The sequence below is a fragment of the Belonocnema kinseyi genome, chromosome 2, assembly GCF_010883055.1.
Source record: "Belonocnema kinseyi isolate 2016_QV_RU_SX_M_011 chromosome 2, B_treatae_v1, whole genome shotgun sequence".
NCBI classification, from domain to species: domain Eukaryota; kingdom Metazoa; phylum Arthropoda; class Insecta; order Hymenoptera; family Cynipidae; genus Belonocnema; species Belonocnema kinseyi.
The window spans coordinates 93087492-93107170 of NC_046658.1; the positions used below are offsets into that span (position 1 = coordinate 93087492).

General features: G+C 23.4%; 1 protein-coding gene across 3 annotated transcripts in view; it reads right to left on the reverse strand.

Annotated features, from left to right (window-relative positions):
* Nucleotides 1-14504: 14504 nt before the first annotated feature.
* The window catches only part of LOC117167439 (beta-1,3-galactosyltransferase 1-like), a 28782-nt gene continuing 23607 nt past the window's right edge, over nt 14505-19679 (reverse strand). For all 3 annotated transcript variants that reach the window (XM_033352372.1, XM_033352373.1, XM_033352371.1), the window contains exon 5: nt 14505-15091. In XM_033352372.1, coding sequence (XP_033208263.1) covers nt 14665-15091 — 427 coding nt within the window. In that variant the 3' untranslated portion in view covers nt 14505-14664. The remainder of the gene's footprint in view (nt 15092-19679) is intronic.

Here is a 19679-nt window from a genome sequence, read left to right on the forward strand (position 1 = left end):
AGCTCCAAGGAGATTATGTTGAAAAATAAAAAAAAAATTTACCCAAAAAAAATTGTTTTTATACTTCATTCTAAGGACTTATTGAACTACCCTCGTATCATCCAATTCGGCAATTTTATTATTCGGGAATTTTCTTATACCAGAATTTTATTTGGAAATTTTCCAATTCGGCAATTTTGTTATAGGGGAATTTTATTTTTTGGGAATTTTCGAATTCTGGAATTTGACAGTGCCGAGAATTTTATTTTTCAGGATTTTTCCGTCGTCCCTATATATTCTTTAGCAAATTTTTTAATAAGTACTAATTTTTAAACATTTTGAATAATAATTGATAATCAATTTTTAGAATTGAAAACGTTTCATATTTAAAAGAAATATATTGATTGATTTTTAATTTAAAATATTCCAAATCTCACAATTTAGATCAGGTAAAATTTTGAAAAAGGAGCAATATTTTGATTGGTATAAAAAGGAATGTAAATTGCAACATTTTTAAATAAAAGCGTTTCAAATTGACAGATTTAATATGGAAAGTGTTTGAAATTGACCAATTTTTAATCAGAAGCTCTCAAAATTTGAAAAATTTCAAAGTGAAATTTTTTTAAATTGGACAGTTTGAAAATAGGACAATCTTTAAAGATTTAATTAATTATTTTAAAGCCTTTGAAATCGCTTTAAATTAGTGAAAAAATAAAGAATTTACTAAAATGTTTCAAATGCTTTGATATCTCTTTAAATTACCGAAATAAATTCAATATTCTTTAAAATACTTTAAAATATTTGAAATTTTTTAAAATCGTATTAAATTCTTTTAAGCTCATGAAAATTTGTTGGAATTTTTGAAAATACCCTAAAAAATTTCAAATGTTTTGAAATCTTTTGAAATCCCTTAAAACTTTTTATAGTTCTTAAAAATTGCTTGGAAAACTAATTCTAGTTTAATTCAAGAAGCTCGAAATTGAATGATCGCAGATTAAAATATCAAAACTTTTGAAATCCCTTGAAACTTTTTAAAGTTCTTGAAAATTCCTTGGAAAAACAATTATAATTTAAATTGAAAAATTTCGAAATTGAATGATTTCATATTAAAAATTCGAAAATAGAATAATATGAAAACATTAACAATTTAATATTTCAAAGTTAAAATTTTGAAAGTGGGTAGCAGGATCATTCAACATTAAAGGGAATTGAAACCCCTGCGAAATTCCGTCAAATTATTGAAATCAATTAAAATTCCGTTGAATCTGTTAAAATTCCCTAAAATACTTCGAATTCTTTGAAATCCCATTCAATTATCGAAATCAATTGAAAATTTCTTAGAATCTTTAAAAATACTCAAAAATATTTCAAGTACTTTTAAATATTTGAAATCACTTAAAACTTTTTAAAGCTCTTAAAAATGTCTTGAAATTCCTTGCGAAACAAAAATTATTTACAAATGAATAATATCGAAATTGAATGATTTCAGGTGAAAATTTCGAAAATAGGACAATTTCAAAACGTTCAAAGTTGAAAAAATAAAATTCAGTAAAAAATACTATAAAATCCCTTCAAATGATTGATATCAATTAAAAATTCCCTAAAATATTTTTAATTTGTTAAAATTTCATTAAATTACTGAAATCAATTCGAAGTTCTTTGGAATTTTTTCAAATATTTGAAATATTTCATATCTTTAAAAATATTTTTTAATTTTTTGAGAATTTTTACAACTCTTGAAAATTCCTTGTACAAAAAATTTAAATTTAAAAATGAATACCGAATTTAAATGATTTCATATTAAAATGGAATGAAATGTTAAAAATTTAAATTGGACAATTTTGCATTTTTCCCATTACAAATAACTTTTTTTTTGAAAGTTTTTTCTAGAATAATTTAATTTTTAAGGTTTATAATTTAAAATGTTTTCATTTTGAAGTGAGAAAATGATGGTGAGTTCAAATGAATTTCGGATTCGTTTAATTGTCAAGAATCGCGATATTGAAAAATTAAAACGTATGAAAGTGAAAAATTGAAAATTTAGCCTTCAACATGAAAATGCAGAATTCTAAACTTGTAACCATTCAAAAAATATTCCATTTCAGACAGTTTAGTTTTGATCTATTTTGATTTTTAATAACACAATTTTAAACTTTTTAATTTGAAATTGTTTTATTTTTAACATTTAATTTATTAATTGAAAATGAACAAATTTTCAATTCCAAATGTTTCTTTTTTACTTGTGTTTAAAATGTTTCATATTTTTAAATAAAAGAGAATTAAATTTTCAATGCCTATTTTTAAATAATTTTTCTCATTTATAAGGATTGAATTAAAAAAATTATTGCCACAATTCTTTTTTTTTAATTATTCTAAAGGCATTTAATTTTAAATTGTTTAATAACACATCATTTAAACTGAAAATTGCGCAAAAATCAAATCTTTCAATTTGATATTTAAAGATTTCCAGAAATAAAAAAATACAATTTTGTATGTTTAAAATTTAAACCAAACAATTCAGAATATTTAAATCTAAAATTATTGAATTTAAAACTCTCTATCAAGGCTTTCAGTATAAAAATTTTTCCTTTTTAAGCCTTGGAAAAAAAGTTTTCAGGTCTCAAAAATTAAAAGTTTCAGGATTGATTGGAGTTGGAAGTGTAGTTGCTTTGAAATCAAAATCACTGTCATTTTCACCCGTTCAAATTTGATGACTTTTAAATATTGTGAAGTGTTAAATTGCAATTATTGTAAAAATTTTGAAAATTATTTGCTGTCTATTCGACCTTTCAAAATTATTCTATTAAAAAACGTTAAAAATTAAACAATTCTAAACCTTGTTTAAACGTTCAAGTATTCTCAAATTAGGCTCTTAAAACTAAGTCGTTAAACTTTTTTTTGTTTTAATTTTGCATCACGATTTAAAAAAAAGCAAACATTTAAATGAAGCCGAAAATCATTATTGTTAATAATTAGGTTCACACGAGAGTATGTTTTCTATTTTCTAAAAAATAACTATAAAATCATAAATTTATCAAATAAATAAAAAAGGACTCTAAAGAAAATTAAAAATACCGTTTTCTTTAAATAATCACATTTTATATCTCAATTTACATGTGCTTACAGCAATTACAGAATGTACTCTAACTCTCTGAACGCTTACAAAGCAATACCTCGCGATTAAAAAATCCCTAAGCTCATTTTCCCTAAAACTTGAGACTCTCGTTCTTAGAGAACGATAAAGTGACAAAGTTCTATACAATTCAGCAGATTCGAAAAAGTCGATGAAATTCGCATTTACACTATTAAGTTAGTCTTATATGATTTTCAATCAGAAAACACCTCCTTGATATCTCCAACTTATTTTTCTCTCCTGATAAGTCAATATTATTCCCATTTCAAAAATATTTCCCCTTCTACACGCATGTACACACAAAGAATTTTCATTTGAATATACACAGAATATTTTCTATGATGCGGCAACAATATGACTTATTTGTAAATATGATTTCATGTTTATGAAGAGAAAACAAAATAAACCAAAAATTACACAAAAACTCCCGATATAAGTACTCACAGCGCATTAGTTGCATCATACGTCCCCCAAATCCAACATAAAGTGTTCACGCGCCCCCGTCTCTTCACGCTTGGATTCCCCCGATTTAGGTTCAAGGCCACTGCAAGCCATGCGAGAAACAGTTCTTATATCGGGATTTGAGTCTCGTACAAAATTGGGAAGCATTACAGTGAGTTAACTTACATAAAATTGATATTAAACGATATTTACAGAATCTGATTTCTGCAAAATTATTTTTCTGCGTATTTCCTTATCCTAAACCACTTTGGTACTGTAATTCCATTAGGGAATATCCATTAATTACTTAAGGATAATTGAAATTTTAGAAAACCCCCCTTCCCTTATTGCAAGAATTCGTAATATTTTTCACTCACTATAACAATTATTTTTACCGTAGAAACAAAATACTTCAAAGAATTACATAACTTTTACGGAATTTAACGAATTTTCCAAGAGACTTAGAAATATTTCAAAATAAGTCATGATATTTTGAAGGATTTTTGTGAGTTTGGAAGGATATCACGGGATCTTAATGAGATTTCGAAGATTTGACGGGATTTAAAAGATTTCATTAGATTTCAAAATATTTATTAAATAATAATATATTAAGAATAAATTAAATATTAAATATTTAAATCACGGGATTTTAAAGAAATGTCTAGGATTTTAAATGGATTTTAATATATTGTAAGAAACTTCAAACAATTAGGAAAGACACTGATGGTTTTTGAAGATTTGAATTAATTTTACAACGATTTTAAAGATTTCTAGGAGTCTCATAAAATTTCACAATTATTCGCGGAATTTACAGGATTTAAAGATTTCAAGCCATTCAATGGATTTTCAGTTTCTAAAGAGTTTTATGAGATTTTAAGAGATTTCAAAATAAGTAATGAGATTTGATCGGATTTTGAAACATTCAGGGTGGCCTTTTTAATCAAAGAAAAAAATTCCCGGTCATTTGAATTTTAAACTTTAAAAATTAAAGGCAACTGAACAATTTAAAATTAAATGCATCCGGTTCCAAAAATATAAATCCAAGTTATTATTTGCAATGCTCTAAATTAAAGAATCCATCAATTCCTTAATTTTTTCAAAATTATATCATTTTAAGCAATTTTGAGCTAGAAACATTAAAAATTGCACGATTATATATATTTTTTTAACTGAATACAACTTTCAAAATACAAAATTTTATTTGAAAATCTTGAAACATTGATATGTTGTTTGAACTTTTTTTAAATTTTTAATTATTTTTACAATTTTTTCAGAACTTCTTAAAATCTTTTAAAATGATTAGAATTTTTCCTTTATTTTTTTTTTAATCCTTCAAAATTGAAAAAATGTCCTTAAAATCCTTTGAAAAATGTTGTTCGAAATCAGCCAAAATCTGTATTTTGATTTAAGTTAGGCCGTGGGCTATTTGCACCGAAATGTTGGAATGAATAGCCGGATTTTGACGGTAAAAGTAGACACTTCGCTTGAATTATTTGAAATAATTTCAAATTTGTTCAAAATTTCTAAAAATTTCTTTAACCTTTTGATTTTTTGTAAGAATAAAAGGTGTTCAATTGTTATTTATATAAATAGAACAAATAAAATTGTAAAGTCCAAAGTTTAGTTTTTTTGTTTAGTTTTGAATATTTAATTTATAATTACTGATTTTAAATGAACAGTCAGATATTTCTAAATATTAAGTAACTGTTCTTTTTCTTAATTGGAAAATTTCAAATTGAATAGTTTGAAAAGGAATATTTTAGACTGAAATAATATTTGAAAAATAAAAACCTTTGCTTATGAATATATTATTTTGAAGTTAGTTCAAAATTGAAAATAGTTTATAAAGATTTAATCGAGGTTTTACATTTGTTTCACTAATAAGACTTTTTCATTCTTAAAGTAATATTTAATTTTAAAAAACGTGAATTAATTTATATTCAAAGATGATCAACTAAAAATGTGTTTTTAATCAAAAATCTTCTATTTTAAATGCTTCTAATTTTTTAAGTCTTTAAACAAAATTAAAAATAAAAAATGGAAAATTTTTAAAGTGAAAGGTTTTCGAATTACGAATTCTAAACTTAATGCTATCATAATTTAAAAAGATCATAATTTAACTAATTATTTGAAAAACGATTGAAATCAAAGTTGGAAAAAAATTTCCGGTCTTTTCCCGTTTCGAAAACATTTTTTTCGATCAGTGAAACATTAAACATTGCACGATTATATTTTTTCATTAACTCAACAATTCTTTAATTACAAGATAGATTATTATTATTTTGAACAATTTAAAAAATCTTAAAATGCTTCAAAATTTTATTTTAAAATCTTGAAAAATCATGTTTTTTCAAATTTTATATTATTTTTAAATTTTCTCATGACTTCTAAACATCTTTTAAAATTATTCGAATTTTTCCTAAAAGTTTCTTTAAAATCCTGCCAAACAAAAAAGAATGACCTTCAATTTTTCCAGATTAATTTTTGATAATTTTGTAAATCTTTTAAAATATTATCTTAAAATTAATTTTTCAAAATGAAAAATCATTTTCAATTTTCTTAGCAATTTTAAGGCAATGCTTTTTATTCTTTTGAAGCCTTTCAAAATTCCTAAACGAATTCTAAATTTTTTGTTTGAAATCTTCCAAAATCTATAGTTTGCTTTAAATTTAAAAACTAAATTTTACATTATTTTTTAATCTTCTCAAAACTTCTAAATATCTCTACAACTTATTCGAATTTTTATTGAGAATAATAGTTGTTAAATTGTTATTTATAATCAAAATTCCAGAATTTGACTTACAAATTTAAAATTTTGAAATAGAACAAATAAAATCGTAAAGTTCAAGGTTTTCGTTTTTTCGTTTAGTTTTGAATATTTGATTCATAATTACTGATTTTAAATCCACAGTCAGACATTTCTCAATATTAAGTAATTGTTTTTTTTCTTAATTAACCAATTTGAACTTTAATGTTTGGAAAATGGAATATTTTAGACTGAAACATTATTTGAAATTTACATAAATTTTGAAGATCATTCATTTATATTCACAGTTGATCAATAAAAAAACTTTTTTAATTCAAAATCTTCGATTTTAAAAGTTTCTACTTTTTAATTGCTCAAGTCTTCGAAATTGCATTTTAAAATTCTTTAAATTAAAATGTAAGCTTTAAAATTAAAACATAAAATTTGTAAAGTGAAAGATTTTAGAATTAAGCATTCTAAATTAAATCATATTATTGAAAAGCATAATAATTAAACGTATTCTTTACATTCGGAAAGATACCTTCAGTTTTTAAAGATTACCACTGATTTTGCAAGGATTTCAAATATTTCAAAATTATTCATAGAATTTGAAGTATTTTAAACTGGTTTTTAGATATTTTAAGGGGGAAAAATAGAAAATTAATTATTAAGATTTGGTAATAATAAAAATAAAAAAGACGCAAAAAATTAAAAAAAGGGAAGGAAGCGGATTTAATTGGTTGCCTTCAAATTTTTCTTTCATCTTTTTTTTTACTTTTATCCATAGACTTCTTGTAGGAACAACTTTTTCTTTTTTTTTTAAAGGAGGATCTTTTTCTAAATTGTTTTTTAAGGAATTTCCAGAGGGCTCTTTTAAAGGGATTTTAAGAGATTATGTACGATATTCTTGGAATAAAAAAGAATTTTCGCACGATTCCAACAATTTCATGGAATTTATTAAATTTTCAAAAAAGTTCACGGCCAATAAGTGTTTTAATATTTTAAAAATCTTTCGTAATTAATGGATGCTCCATTAAAATAATTCTAGATTTACACACTTCGCATTTGAGTTTATAAGGCCATGTAATACCAATTCTGAAAATACGAGAAAATTCTAAAAATAATTTTCGGTAGTAATTTAAAAAATTAAGGACTATATACAGATTTTTCTTAAGTGTTTTTTTTTTTATTAATCGTGAGTTGTTGCGAAAAAATGTTGGAAATCGGTTAAGTATTACATGGTCTTTCAAGTAATTCCCCTAAATTATTTTTGGAACTTGAACATGTGACATTAGGAACCAATCTTCACTTCAAACATGAGAAAAATGATTACTTACAAATAAAATGAATATTTACATTAAGATAAATCAACACGGGATTACGCGGAATTCTTAAAATTTCACGCTTTTTCACTCATCGTTCCAATTATTATAAAAGAACACGCTCGCTGATTTCAGGATTTTCATTGAATTCCAGTAATACTACTTCGTTGACAAACGAATCTTTTAACGTTAAAAAATAGGACGCAATCGTTCGGCTCAGAAGCCAATTTTATTTTAAGGCGAATCTCTTCCATGTTAAGCCTGGAAGATGATTTTTAAAGAACTCGCAACGCTTTTAATATCGTCATAGAAGAATCAGATTTATTTCTAAAAAAAAGGCTCATTTTTATAAACTAAATAAAAATTGTATTTTGCCGCTCAAAGCCCTTTCAGGGTGGCCGTTTCAATTCCTGGACTAAAAAAATTGTGCACAGCCAATGAAATTAAAAGATAAATTTTAAAAAATTTAAAGTCAAAATTTTTTTGATTGGAACTTATAAAAACTGAATCGCAAATTAGAACAATCAAAGTGGAACTCTTTTGAATTTCACTTTAAAAAATAAAAACAAAAAAATTTTCTATTCAATTTTCAATTGAACGATTTTAATAAAAATTAAATGTTCAGAATTGTATCTTTTTAAGGAATTGTCACTTAGAAAAATTAAAAATTAAACAATTACAAATTTCTCTTCTGAACCGAAAACTTTTTAAACTGAAAGTTAAACTTTTTTAAAGCTCAAAATTTGTTTTTGTTTTAAAATATTTTATTGAAATCATTTATTCTAAATAAATATTAATTTCAAATTTTCCCAAGAATTTTAAGAAAAATTTATTATTATCTTAAAAACATTCAAAATCCTTAAGAAGCTTCAAAGTATGGTTCCAAAAGCTCAAAAAAACTACATTAAAAAAAAATTGGAAAGTTTTTTAATTGTAAGTTATTTTGGGAATTAAATTATAACTTATTCAAAATTTTTTCTCAAATTTAACAAAAATCTAGAAAAAATGCTTTAAAATCTTGCGAATTTTTTTCTGAAATTTTTTAAACTTTTTAAATGTTCTCTTGAAATAAAGTTTTCTAAATAAAAAAATAATACAAAAATTTTCCAGGAATCTTAAGAAAATTTTATTATTATCTTAAAACCTTTCGAAATTCTTAAAAAGCTTTAAAATTTGATTTAAAAAAACTTCTGAAATCTACATTTTATCATATTTTGGAATGATTTGTAATTTTTAATCATTCTGGAAAATTTTCCAAAACTAATTCGAATTTTTCCTAAAATTTAAGAAAAATCATAAAAAAAGTCTTTAAAATCTTGCAGATTTTTTTTAGAAAATATTGGAAATCTTTTGAAGCTTTTTAAATTTTCTCTTGACATTTTTCCCAATAAAAAATTATAAAAAATTTTCCCAAAAATTTTTATTATTTTTAAACCTTTAAAACTTCTTAAAAAGCTATAAAATGTTATTGATGAATCTTAAAAAATCTGCATTTTTTAAATTTTTTATATCTTCAAGTTTTAAATCAAGTTTGAATCTTTTTTTAAACTTATAAATATCTCTTAAGCTTATTTGAAGTTCAATTTTTTTGTATGCAAAATTTATCATTGTATTAAAACTTTTGAAAATCTTTAAGAAGCTTTAAAATTTGATTTCAAATACTTTCAAAAATCTACATTGAAAAACAATTGGAATCTTTTTTAATCTTAAATTATTAAAAAACAAATTTCAAAACTTTAAAGAAATTGTTTTAAAATATTGCAGATATATTTCCCGACAATTTTGAAAATCTTTTAGATGTTTTTATATTTTTTCAGAATAAATTTATTTTATATTTTTTCTAGAGATCTGAAGAATTTTTATTTATTATCTTAAAACCTTTTAAAATCCTTAATAGGATTCAAAATTTTATTTCGAAATCTTCACAAATATAAATATTTTAAAAATGATCTGGAATCTTTTCCAATTTTAAATAATTTTTCTGTCAATTCTCTCAAATCTTCTAAATGTCTTCAATAGAATTCAAATTTTTTCAAAAATTTTAAAAAATCGTGCAAAATAAAAAATTCTTTGAAATCTTGCAGATACTATTTCTATTTAAGAATTATTTTTAATTTTTTTTTTCAAAATAAAAAAATCTAACATTTTCCCATGAATTTTAAGGAATTTTTTTATTATCTTCAAACCTTTCAAAATTTTTGTTCGAAATGTTAAAAAATCTACTTTTCAACCAACTTTTTGGCACCTTTTCCAATATTAATTAATTTTTGAAATTAAAAAAGCATCTTTAACATGATTCGAATTTTTCCTAAAATCAAAAAGAAAATCCTGCAAAATTAAACAAAATTTTATTTTAAATCTGGCAGATTCTCTTAAAATCTTGCAAATTATTTTTCTGTCTATTTTAGAGTTATTTTAAATGTTTTTACAGTTTTTCAAAACAAAAATCATTTTAAAACATTCTTAGGAATCTTAAGAAAAATTTTATTTTGAAATCTTCAAAAATCGACTTCTTAACATATTTTTTGGCACCATTTCTAATTTTAAATAATTTTCGACATTATTACAAAAGTTTTAAATATCTTTATCATGATTCAAATGTTTTTTTAAATTAAAAAAAATCCGGCACAATTAAACAAAAATGGCTTTAAAACCTTGAAGCTTTTTTTTCTTTACAATGTTGTAAATATTTTGATTCTTTTAAAAATTTTGCTAATCTTAAGAACATTATTTTATGATCTTAAGACCTTTCAAAATCCTCGAAAAGTTTTAAAATTTTATTTCGAAATCTTCAAATATCTGTATGTCATTTTAAAAATTTTGAAAGCTTTTTAACTTTTAAAATAAGTTTGAATCTTTTAATTAAAAAAAATTAATAATTGCTCAGATTTATCTGTGAAATTCTAAATTTACAAGGTTTCTATAATAATTTTTTAATACATATATAAATAATTTATAATATCTATAAATCTAAAATTATTTAAAAATTGAAAATATGCAGATCATAAAGTTTTAGACCAACTTAAAAACTTTTTTTATCCAAAATTTTTTATTTCAAACGCTTTCAATTTTTATTCAGTTAGTTCTTCGAAACTGCATTTTAAAATTCCTTCAATTGAAAATGTACTCCTAAAAATAAAGAACTAAAATGGAATATTTTTAAAGTAAAAGATTTTAGAATTATGAATTGTAAACTGAATAATTTCATAATTGAAAAAGCTAAAAATGGAGCATCATTTTTTTTAAAGCTGAAATTTAATTATTTTTAAATTGCATTATATCATATGATATGAAATTTTTGATATTTCAAGTGATTTGCTAGATTTTTCTATTAAAAACTGGCAAATTCCTGATAAAAAAATAATTTCCCGCAGCCACCCTGCTCTTTAATATTCTTTTTCCATATTTATTCAATTTTTAAATAATAAAATCACAGAACCAACTCTAAGTTGTAACGTCAGAATATCAATTTTTGGACAATCTTCTATTTAACAGTGAAAGGTGATAACAACTCTCATTCCTTGCACAAAATTTTAAAATTTCGCTCACACAGGTACAAATCATTCAGCTTTCAACACTTTGAAACATCAAAAAATAGTATTTAAATGGAATGTAAACAATAATTGCTCATGATTCTTCAAAGTTTTATAAAAATATGGTAAAATTCTAGAGTAGCTTAGTTATCACTAATATCATTATTTATAAAAAATTCGTGCTTTAATGAATTAGAATTTGACAATATCATCTGCCTTCTTTCTCGATCTCAGAGACCAGTGAGACAATTATTTATACATTGACATCTGTTAAAAGCGATATAAATTCTTGAAAACAATTAATGTAAATATGAGAAAGAACTGAAAACATAAGCGGAAAAATTCAATAAAGCACTAATTAAAACAATATCACAGTCCCAACATTTTTTTTTTCTTCTTCTAATATTAGTGAGAGCATACACACTTTATGCAGTCGATGAAATAAAATTAGCACGCGAGAGTTCTGATTGACGTTCCTTACTCCAGTATAATTAATCATCTAAATGGAAAAATACAATTCTCTATAAACGCATGGTCTTGGACAAAAAACGACCTATTCACAACCGCGGACCAAAATGAGTATTGACTTCAATTAGGTCGCGTAGGTAACAATCTTAAGAGTTTATTAATTAAGTCTAATTATTATTTAGGGATCCTCCAGCCATCCCATGTCCATGGTGTAAAACAATACGAGGATCCATAAACAATTAGCCATCGAAGAAAATTAAGTCTTTCAGACTCGCATTATTCATTATTGTTTATATTAAATCGATGCCAGTTTGAACGTTTTACCTCCTCATTTCGTTGCGCGTTATGGTTACTTTTAATAAAAAATTGAAGCCTAGAGAGCGACTTCTTTCTGGGCAAGAGGTTTCATTTTTTCCAAAAACAAAACGAAAGTCAAAGAAACAAATTTCTTTGGGCTTGAAAAACAAATTTGATCAACAAAAACAAAAAAAGGACTTTGATTTATTCACCAAAGAACATAAAGAGGGTGTCTTCTCAAACTCTGGAAAAAATTCTCTGAATCCAGATTTTTTTCCAGGTATAATTTTTAATCTTTTTAAACAATCGATTTGGAGTAAGTATACAATTTCGCAAGTTTATCATAAATAATCTCTTTTTCAGTCTTTCAAACATCTGAGTGTGTAAAGAGAGTATTATAATGTTAAACTAAATAAATGTTGTTTTTTTTTTAATTTGAGAAAGTAGCTAATATGTAATATTTAGAAATATTTGAAATAAATTATACTAAATAAATAATTAATCGTTTTTTAATTTGTCACTAAAGTGCATATTTATAGTTAAAGTTTTAACTCAAAAAGCTAAATTTTCATTCAAATAGTTGAATTTTGAACTTAAAAAAAAATTTTAACCAAAAATGCAATAGTTAAATTTTTATTAAAAAAATTAATTTAAAAAAAAGAACGAATTTGATGTATTAAGTGGAATTGTTGATTTTTCAACCAAATAGGTGAATTTTCAACTGAAAAATATCAATTTTCAACTCCAAATAGAATAGTTAAATTTCAGTTTAAAAATTATTAAAAATACGAATTATCAACAAGATTATCAAAATTTTAAACGAAGTAATGAAGTTTTAACAATAATCGTAAATCTTTAACTTAAATAAATAAATTTTTAACCAAAAAGGTGAATTTTCAATTAAAAAGATTATGTTTTTACCAAAAAGACGATTTTTAAAAAAATTACTTGAATTTTTAACCAAATAATTGAATATTCTATTAAAAATACAATTTTTTTAACAAAACACTTGAATTTTCAACCAAATAGTTGAACTTTCAACTAAGAGAGATAAATTTTAATGTAAATATTTAGATTTGAAAAAAATCAATTTTGTTCAAAAAATGGAAGTTAGATTTTCACTTAAAAAAATAAATTTTCAACAAAAAAAAAATCGAATTTGATGAATCTTCAATTATAATAATTAAATTTTCAACTGAAAATAGAATAGTTAAATTTTTAATTAGAAAATAAATTTCGAACCAAAAATGAACCAGTTAAATTTCCACTTGAAAAAAATTAAATTTCAACAACGAAAATCGAATTTGATAAATCTGCAATCATATAAGTTAAATTTTCAACCAAAAGTGAATTTTCAAATGCAAAAAAAAAATCATATTTCGACTAAAAATGGAATAGATCAATTTTCAGTAAAAGCAATTAATTTTTAACGACAAAAAAAAACGACAAACGACAAAAAAAAATTAAATTTCACCCAAAAGTCCAATAATAGATAAATTTCTAGTGAAAACAATTTGTAACAAAAAACAACGATTTTTTGCAGAATACTTGATTTCTCAAATAAAGTGATGAATTTTCATCAAAAAAGGTAAAACTTTAACTGGAGTACTTGAATATTCTACCAAAAAGACGATTTTTCAACAAATCCCTTGAATTTTCAACCAAACAGTTGAACTTTCAAACAAATGAAGATAAATTTTAATTTAAATAGTTACATTTTCAAATATAAAAATCAATTTCGAACCAAAAATGAACCAGTTAAAATTTCAATTGAAAAAGCAAATTTTTAACAACAAAAAAGAACGAATTTTTTACATAATAGTACAATTTCCAATTAAAGTGATGAACTTTGATGTAAAAAGATAAATATTTAACTGGAATATTTGACTTTTCAAACAAAAAGGTGAATTTTCAAACAATACGATTAATTTTCTACCAGAAAATACCATTTTTCAACAAATTACATGAATTTTCAACCAAATAGTAAGAAAATTGAATATTTAAATTTTCAGTAAAAAAAATCATTTATCAACTAATAAATAAAAATTTTAATTTAAATTCTCAGTTGAAAGAGTTAAATTTTTAATAAGAGATGAATTTTCAGCTAAAATAATAAATCTTTAACTAAACAAATTCATTTTTAATAAAAGAGTCTAAACTAAAGCCAAGTATATGCATTTTCGTTCAAAATTTAATAAAAAATAAAAAACAGGTGAATTCAACTAAAAATAAGAATTTTTAACTCAGAAAGATTTATCAGTCACAAGGGAGAAGTAAAATTTAATTCAAAGTGTGGAAGTTTTAATAAAAAAGAAATGAATTTTCAACCAAAAAGATTAATTTTGTACCAAACATTACGAATTTTTCAATAAAACATATTAAAATTTCCACCAAACACTGGAATTTTCTACTAAGAAGATCAATTCTCAACCAAAAATAGAATAGTCAAATTTTCAGTTAAAAAAATTAAAATCCAACAGAAAAAAAAATAATTTTCAACAAAATAATTCGATCCAGCAACATAAAGCTACTTTAAAAAATAAATAAACATTCTTATTTATTTTTATGTAACGAATTTAAAAAAAATTGAGCAACTTCTCGAGGAAATTGAATTTTTAAGTTTTCTAGATGAGCAGACACCCTGATAAAATATAATTTTATCAATTCTAAAAACACAAAGAAGACTGTCGTTTCGTTTTGTTCATAGTCTCTGGTTTAAAATTGGTTTAAGTTCAAGGTCGAAATTCAAGCACACATGGAACCAGGTTTTTTCTTAACAATATAGTAGCCGATGTTTCCTCTGCCTCTGACTAAAGTCACTCTTTTTTCCTCGGAACTGTGATTTGACATGCTACAAGTGATATTCGAGTCAGTGACTTTACTCCAGGTAGTGTACATGTTCGTGGGACTGACTTTGTGAGCCGTGATGACACTTTTTAATAAGCATGGATCTGCTTTTCTGGGCACGTAACTAAAACCTGGATGATTTACGGGTCGTAATTTTGCCCTCTTTGCACACACTCCTGTGATATAAACGTCCTCGAGGTGGAGAATGGGAGTTTTCAAAGCTTCCTGGTACAGCTTTGAGGCCACGTCGAGGCTCATCACGTACGCGGTGCCCGATAAATAGTTCGGATAGGCCTTTTCCGCGTACATGTACTTTGGCGTGTACCTGTTTTCGAAAATTCACTTTTTTCATATTTTACCAACAGTTTTTAAATATTTAGAAAAAAATGAAAAGATTTCATAGAGATTTCCGAGGTTTCACAAAAATTTTTAAAGATTTCACGAGGATTTCAAAATTATTTCAAATAATCTCTTTTGTATTTTAGCATTGTATTGCATTTAAAACGGTATTGTAATTTATAAAAACTTTAAGATTTGTAGAAAATTACAAACCTAATTCTTCTAGAAACCAAGAATTTCAGAGATTTAAAAAAAAAATCACAAGATTGCATCAAAATTTCAAAGATTTCCATTACTTCACAAAGATTTACAAGAATTAAAAAATTAAAAAAGATGAAAGTATCAAAAGATTCGTGGCGCTTCACAAAACTTCCACTTATTTCGGAAATTTAAAAATTTACACAATAATTTTAATAATTTGATAAAGATTTAAACAATTTTTTTTGCGGGTAAGACAGAAATATCAGGATCTTCAAGTGATTGTTTGATTTGAATAAAACATTTTAAAATTATAGTGTTATATAACAGATATTTAGTGTCCAAAGGATTTTAAAAATTCACAAAATTGTACTAGTGATTAAAATTTATCACAAAAAATGGTAATTTTCTTATTGTTGTATTTTAATTTAATTTATTGAGTTTTATTCTGAAAATATATTTCACAAAGATTTAAAAAAAGTTCAGAAAATTTCACAAAGATTTTGAAAGATTTCAGAGATTGCACACAAACTTAACAGATTTCAGAAGTTTAAAAAAATCAGAAGATTTCATAAGTATGTTAAAAACTAAAAATATTTTCAAAATTTTTTAAAAGATTTAGAAAAAAATAAGAAGTTTTCACATAAATTTTCCGAGGTTTCAGAAAAATTTTTAAGATTTTACAAAGGTTTCAAACTTATTTGAAATAATCTCTTTTGTATTTTAAAATTGCATTGCATTTGAAACTGTATTGTAATTTATAAAAACTTTAAGATTTGTAGAAAATTACAAAAATAATTCTTCTATAAACCATAAGTTCTCATTTGGATTAAAATATTTACAAGAATTTTCAATTTTATTGTAATTTATTGCGTTTTATTGTGGAAAATAAGCAATTTTAATTTTAGAGATTTCACTAAAATTTCAGTGATTTTAGAAATATTTCAAAAGAATTCGAAAAAATTAAGATTTCATAAATAATTCAAAATATTCTAAATATTGACGGAATTTTACAAAGATTTCAGAATGATTTCAAGAAATATCTGTTGCATTTTTAAATTGTTTTGTAATTTTAACAGTTTTAAGTTTAGAATTTTCACCAAAATTTCGAAGATTCCAAAAGAATTTAAAAAATGCAGATTTCATCAAAAAGTCGAAACATTCTAGATTCATTCTGAGATTTTACAAACAGAAACATCTTTTGAATTGCAAAATTGCTTTGTAAATTTAACAATTTTAATTTTAGAAATGTCAGCAAAATTTCGAAGATTTTAGTGATTTCAGAAAGATTTCAAAAGAATTCAAAACAAATTCAGATTTCATAAAAAATTCAAAATATTCTAAACATTTTGGGGATTTTACAAATATTTCGGAATTATTTCAAAAAATATTTTTTACATTTTGAAATTGTTTTGTAATTTTAACAATTTCAATTTTTGAGATTTCACGAAAATTTTAAAGATTTCAGTGATTGCGCATAGGTTTCAAAAGAGTTAGAAAAAATCCAGATTTCATAAATAATTCAAAATATACTGCATATTTACGGGATTTTTCAAAGATTTCAGAATAATTTCTAAGAATATCTTTTGCATTTTAAAATTGTTTTGAGTATTTTAACAATCTTAATTTTATAGATTCCACCAAAATTTCAAAGATTCCAGTGATTTCACAAATATTTCAAAATAATTCGAAAAAAATTAAGATTTCATAAAGAATTCCAAATATTTGAAATATTATTAGGATTTCACAAAGATTTGAAAATAATTTAAAAAATTAAGATTTCGTAAAGATTTCAAAAGATTTTAAATGTTTCGGAGATTTCACAACAATTCTACAGATTCAAATGATTTTACAAAGATTTCACCATGATTTCAAGAAATATGTTCTTCATTTTAAATTGTTTTGTAATTTAAAAAATTTTAATTTGAGAGTTTTCATCAAAATTTTAAATATTCCAGTGATTTCACAAAGATTTTAAAACAATTCAAAAAATTCAGATTCATAAATAATTCAAAACATTCTAAATATTTCTGAGATTTCAAGAAGATTTCAAAATAATTGAACAAATTCAGATTTCGTAGAGATTTCAAAAGCTTTAAAATATTTCCGAGATTTCACAAAAATTTCACCGATTTAAATAATTTTACAAAGATTTCTCAAAGATTTCAAGAAATATCTTTTGCATTAAACATATTCTTTGTAATTTTATCGATTTAAATTTGAGAGATATCATCAAAATTTCAAAGATTTCAATGATTTCGCAAAGATTTCAAATGAATTCCAAAAAAATCAGATCCATAAATAATTCAAAAAAATATTCTATATATTTCTGAGATTTCACAAAAACTTCACAGATTTCAATGATTTTTCAAAGATTTCACAATGATTTTAAGAAACATATTTTGCACTTTCAAATTGTTTTGTAATCTTAAAAAACGTAAAAAATTGCAGGTAATTATAAAAACAAGATTTCAGAAAGACTCTTATTTTTAACTTTTCGAATTTCTCTGCTCTCACCCCCCAGTTTGATTCGAATGCTAAAAAATATCTCTAAATTTGGACAAAATCGGTTAATATTTAGGGAAACCATGAAGTTTCCCATTGATTTCATATGGGGAAAAGTCAGATTTTTGTCAATTTAATACTTAAACGCAATAATATGCTACAAATAATTCTATGTTGCAGTATATTTTTCAGAATTACTCAGATAATAAGAATCGATCATAAATTTTGAGATTGAATAATTTTAAGCCACTCTTACTGTACAGGCCAAAAGTTTGAATACACTTATTTTATGATGATTGATTAAGTTCCCTTAATTTTAAATACGTGAAAGCTAAAATATTTTTTCTTTAAAGGATTAAATAAATTACACTAATTATACACAAATTTATTATAAATTTAATTGTCAAGCAGAATAAATTTGTAATTTTTGAATTTTAATTTGAAATTGTTTTATTCCGTTTATAAAACATTCTAGTTTTAAAATATTACAAGTTTAAGATTAATGGTCAGTAAAAAAATATTCAACTGTTTTTTTTGTTGAAAATTGACCTATTTCATAGAAATTTGACTTCTTATTCAAAATTAATATTTTGATGTTTGATAAGTGAACTAAAATCTTTTTTGGATTAGAATTCAATTTTTTTGTTGTTAAAAAATTAATCTTTTTAATTATTAAATTCATATTCATATTTTGGCGTTGAAAACTCCACAGAAATCCTTTTTAGGAAAAAATGTAACTTCTTTTGTTGAAAATTTGTCTTTATGGTTTAAAAATTCATCTATTTTAGTAGCAAATTCATCTTTCTCGGATAAAAATGCATTTGTTTCGTTAAAAAGTAATCTTTTTTGCTTGAGGATTCAACTATTTTGTTTAAAACACAAAGCTTATTATAAATACAAAAACATTTACATTTTGAGAGCATTTAATCTTTTAAAGAAAAGATTTTTTAACTCTGACATATTTAAAATTAAGAGAACTTAATCATTACAAAACAAGTGCATGCAAACTTTTGGCCTGTACTGTATGTGTCCCCAAAGAAAACCTCAGAAGTAACAAATTTGAATTTTACGTAATATTGTGCTTTATTGACGCTTTTTAAAAGTAAAAAAATAACCATTAATCGATAATTTAAGGATATTAGTAATTTGTTAAATAATATTTAAGTGTTTAAAAATTTTTATTTGTTTATATCTTTGTTTTTTTTGTCCAGGAAACTCGCGAAATGAACGTATTTTCTAGACTTGAGGAGTTATTTAATTACTTACAACAATAAATAATTTTCTTAAATAATTGTACAATTATTTCAATAATACGTATTTGTTCAAGTATATATTTAATATAAAAAAACAGAAGAAACATTTTATCTCATTCAATTTTCGACAAATTTTAATATTTTTAAATATTAATTTGTTTACTATGAATACTCGTAGATATTTAAACAAATTTAAATAGTTTAAACAATTTTTTGTTTACATATTTTATTTTTGCAATTTTTCGAAAGATTGAAGTATTTTTATGTTGTACTCAGCTTTTTAGGAATACTCTTAAATGTTTAAACAAATTAAAATGAATGACCGATTAATGATTGCTTTTTTTTTACTTTTAAAAAGCGTCAATAAACCGCAATACCACGTAATATTCAAATTTGTCACTTATGGGTATTTTATTTAAGGACTCATAAGAGTGGCTTAAAATTATTCAAGCCTAAAAAATTATGATTCTTATTCTTTGCGCCACCCCTAATAGGCGAGCGGCAACCACTCCTAAGAATGGGTACTAGTGACCAGATCCTTACAACAGGCTAGAAATGGTCTATCTTTATGTTTTCGAGGGTGCTGAATCCGAATATGGTATTTATTTTTTATTAAAT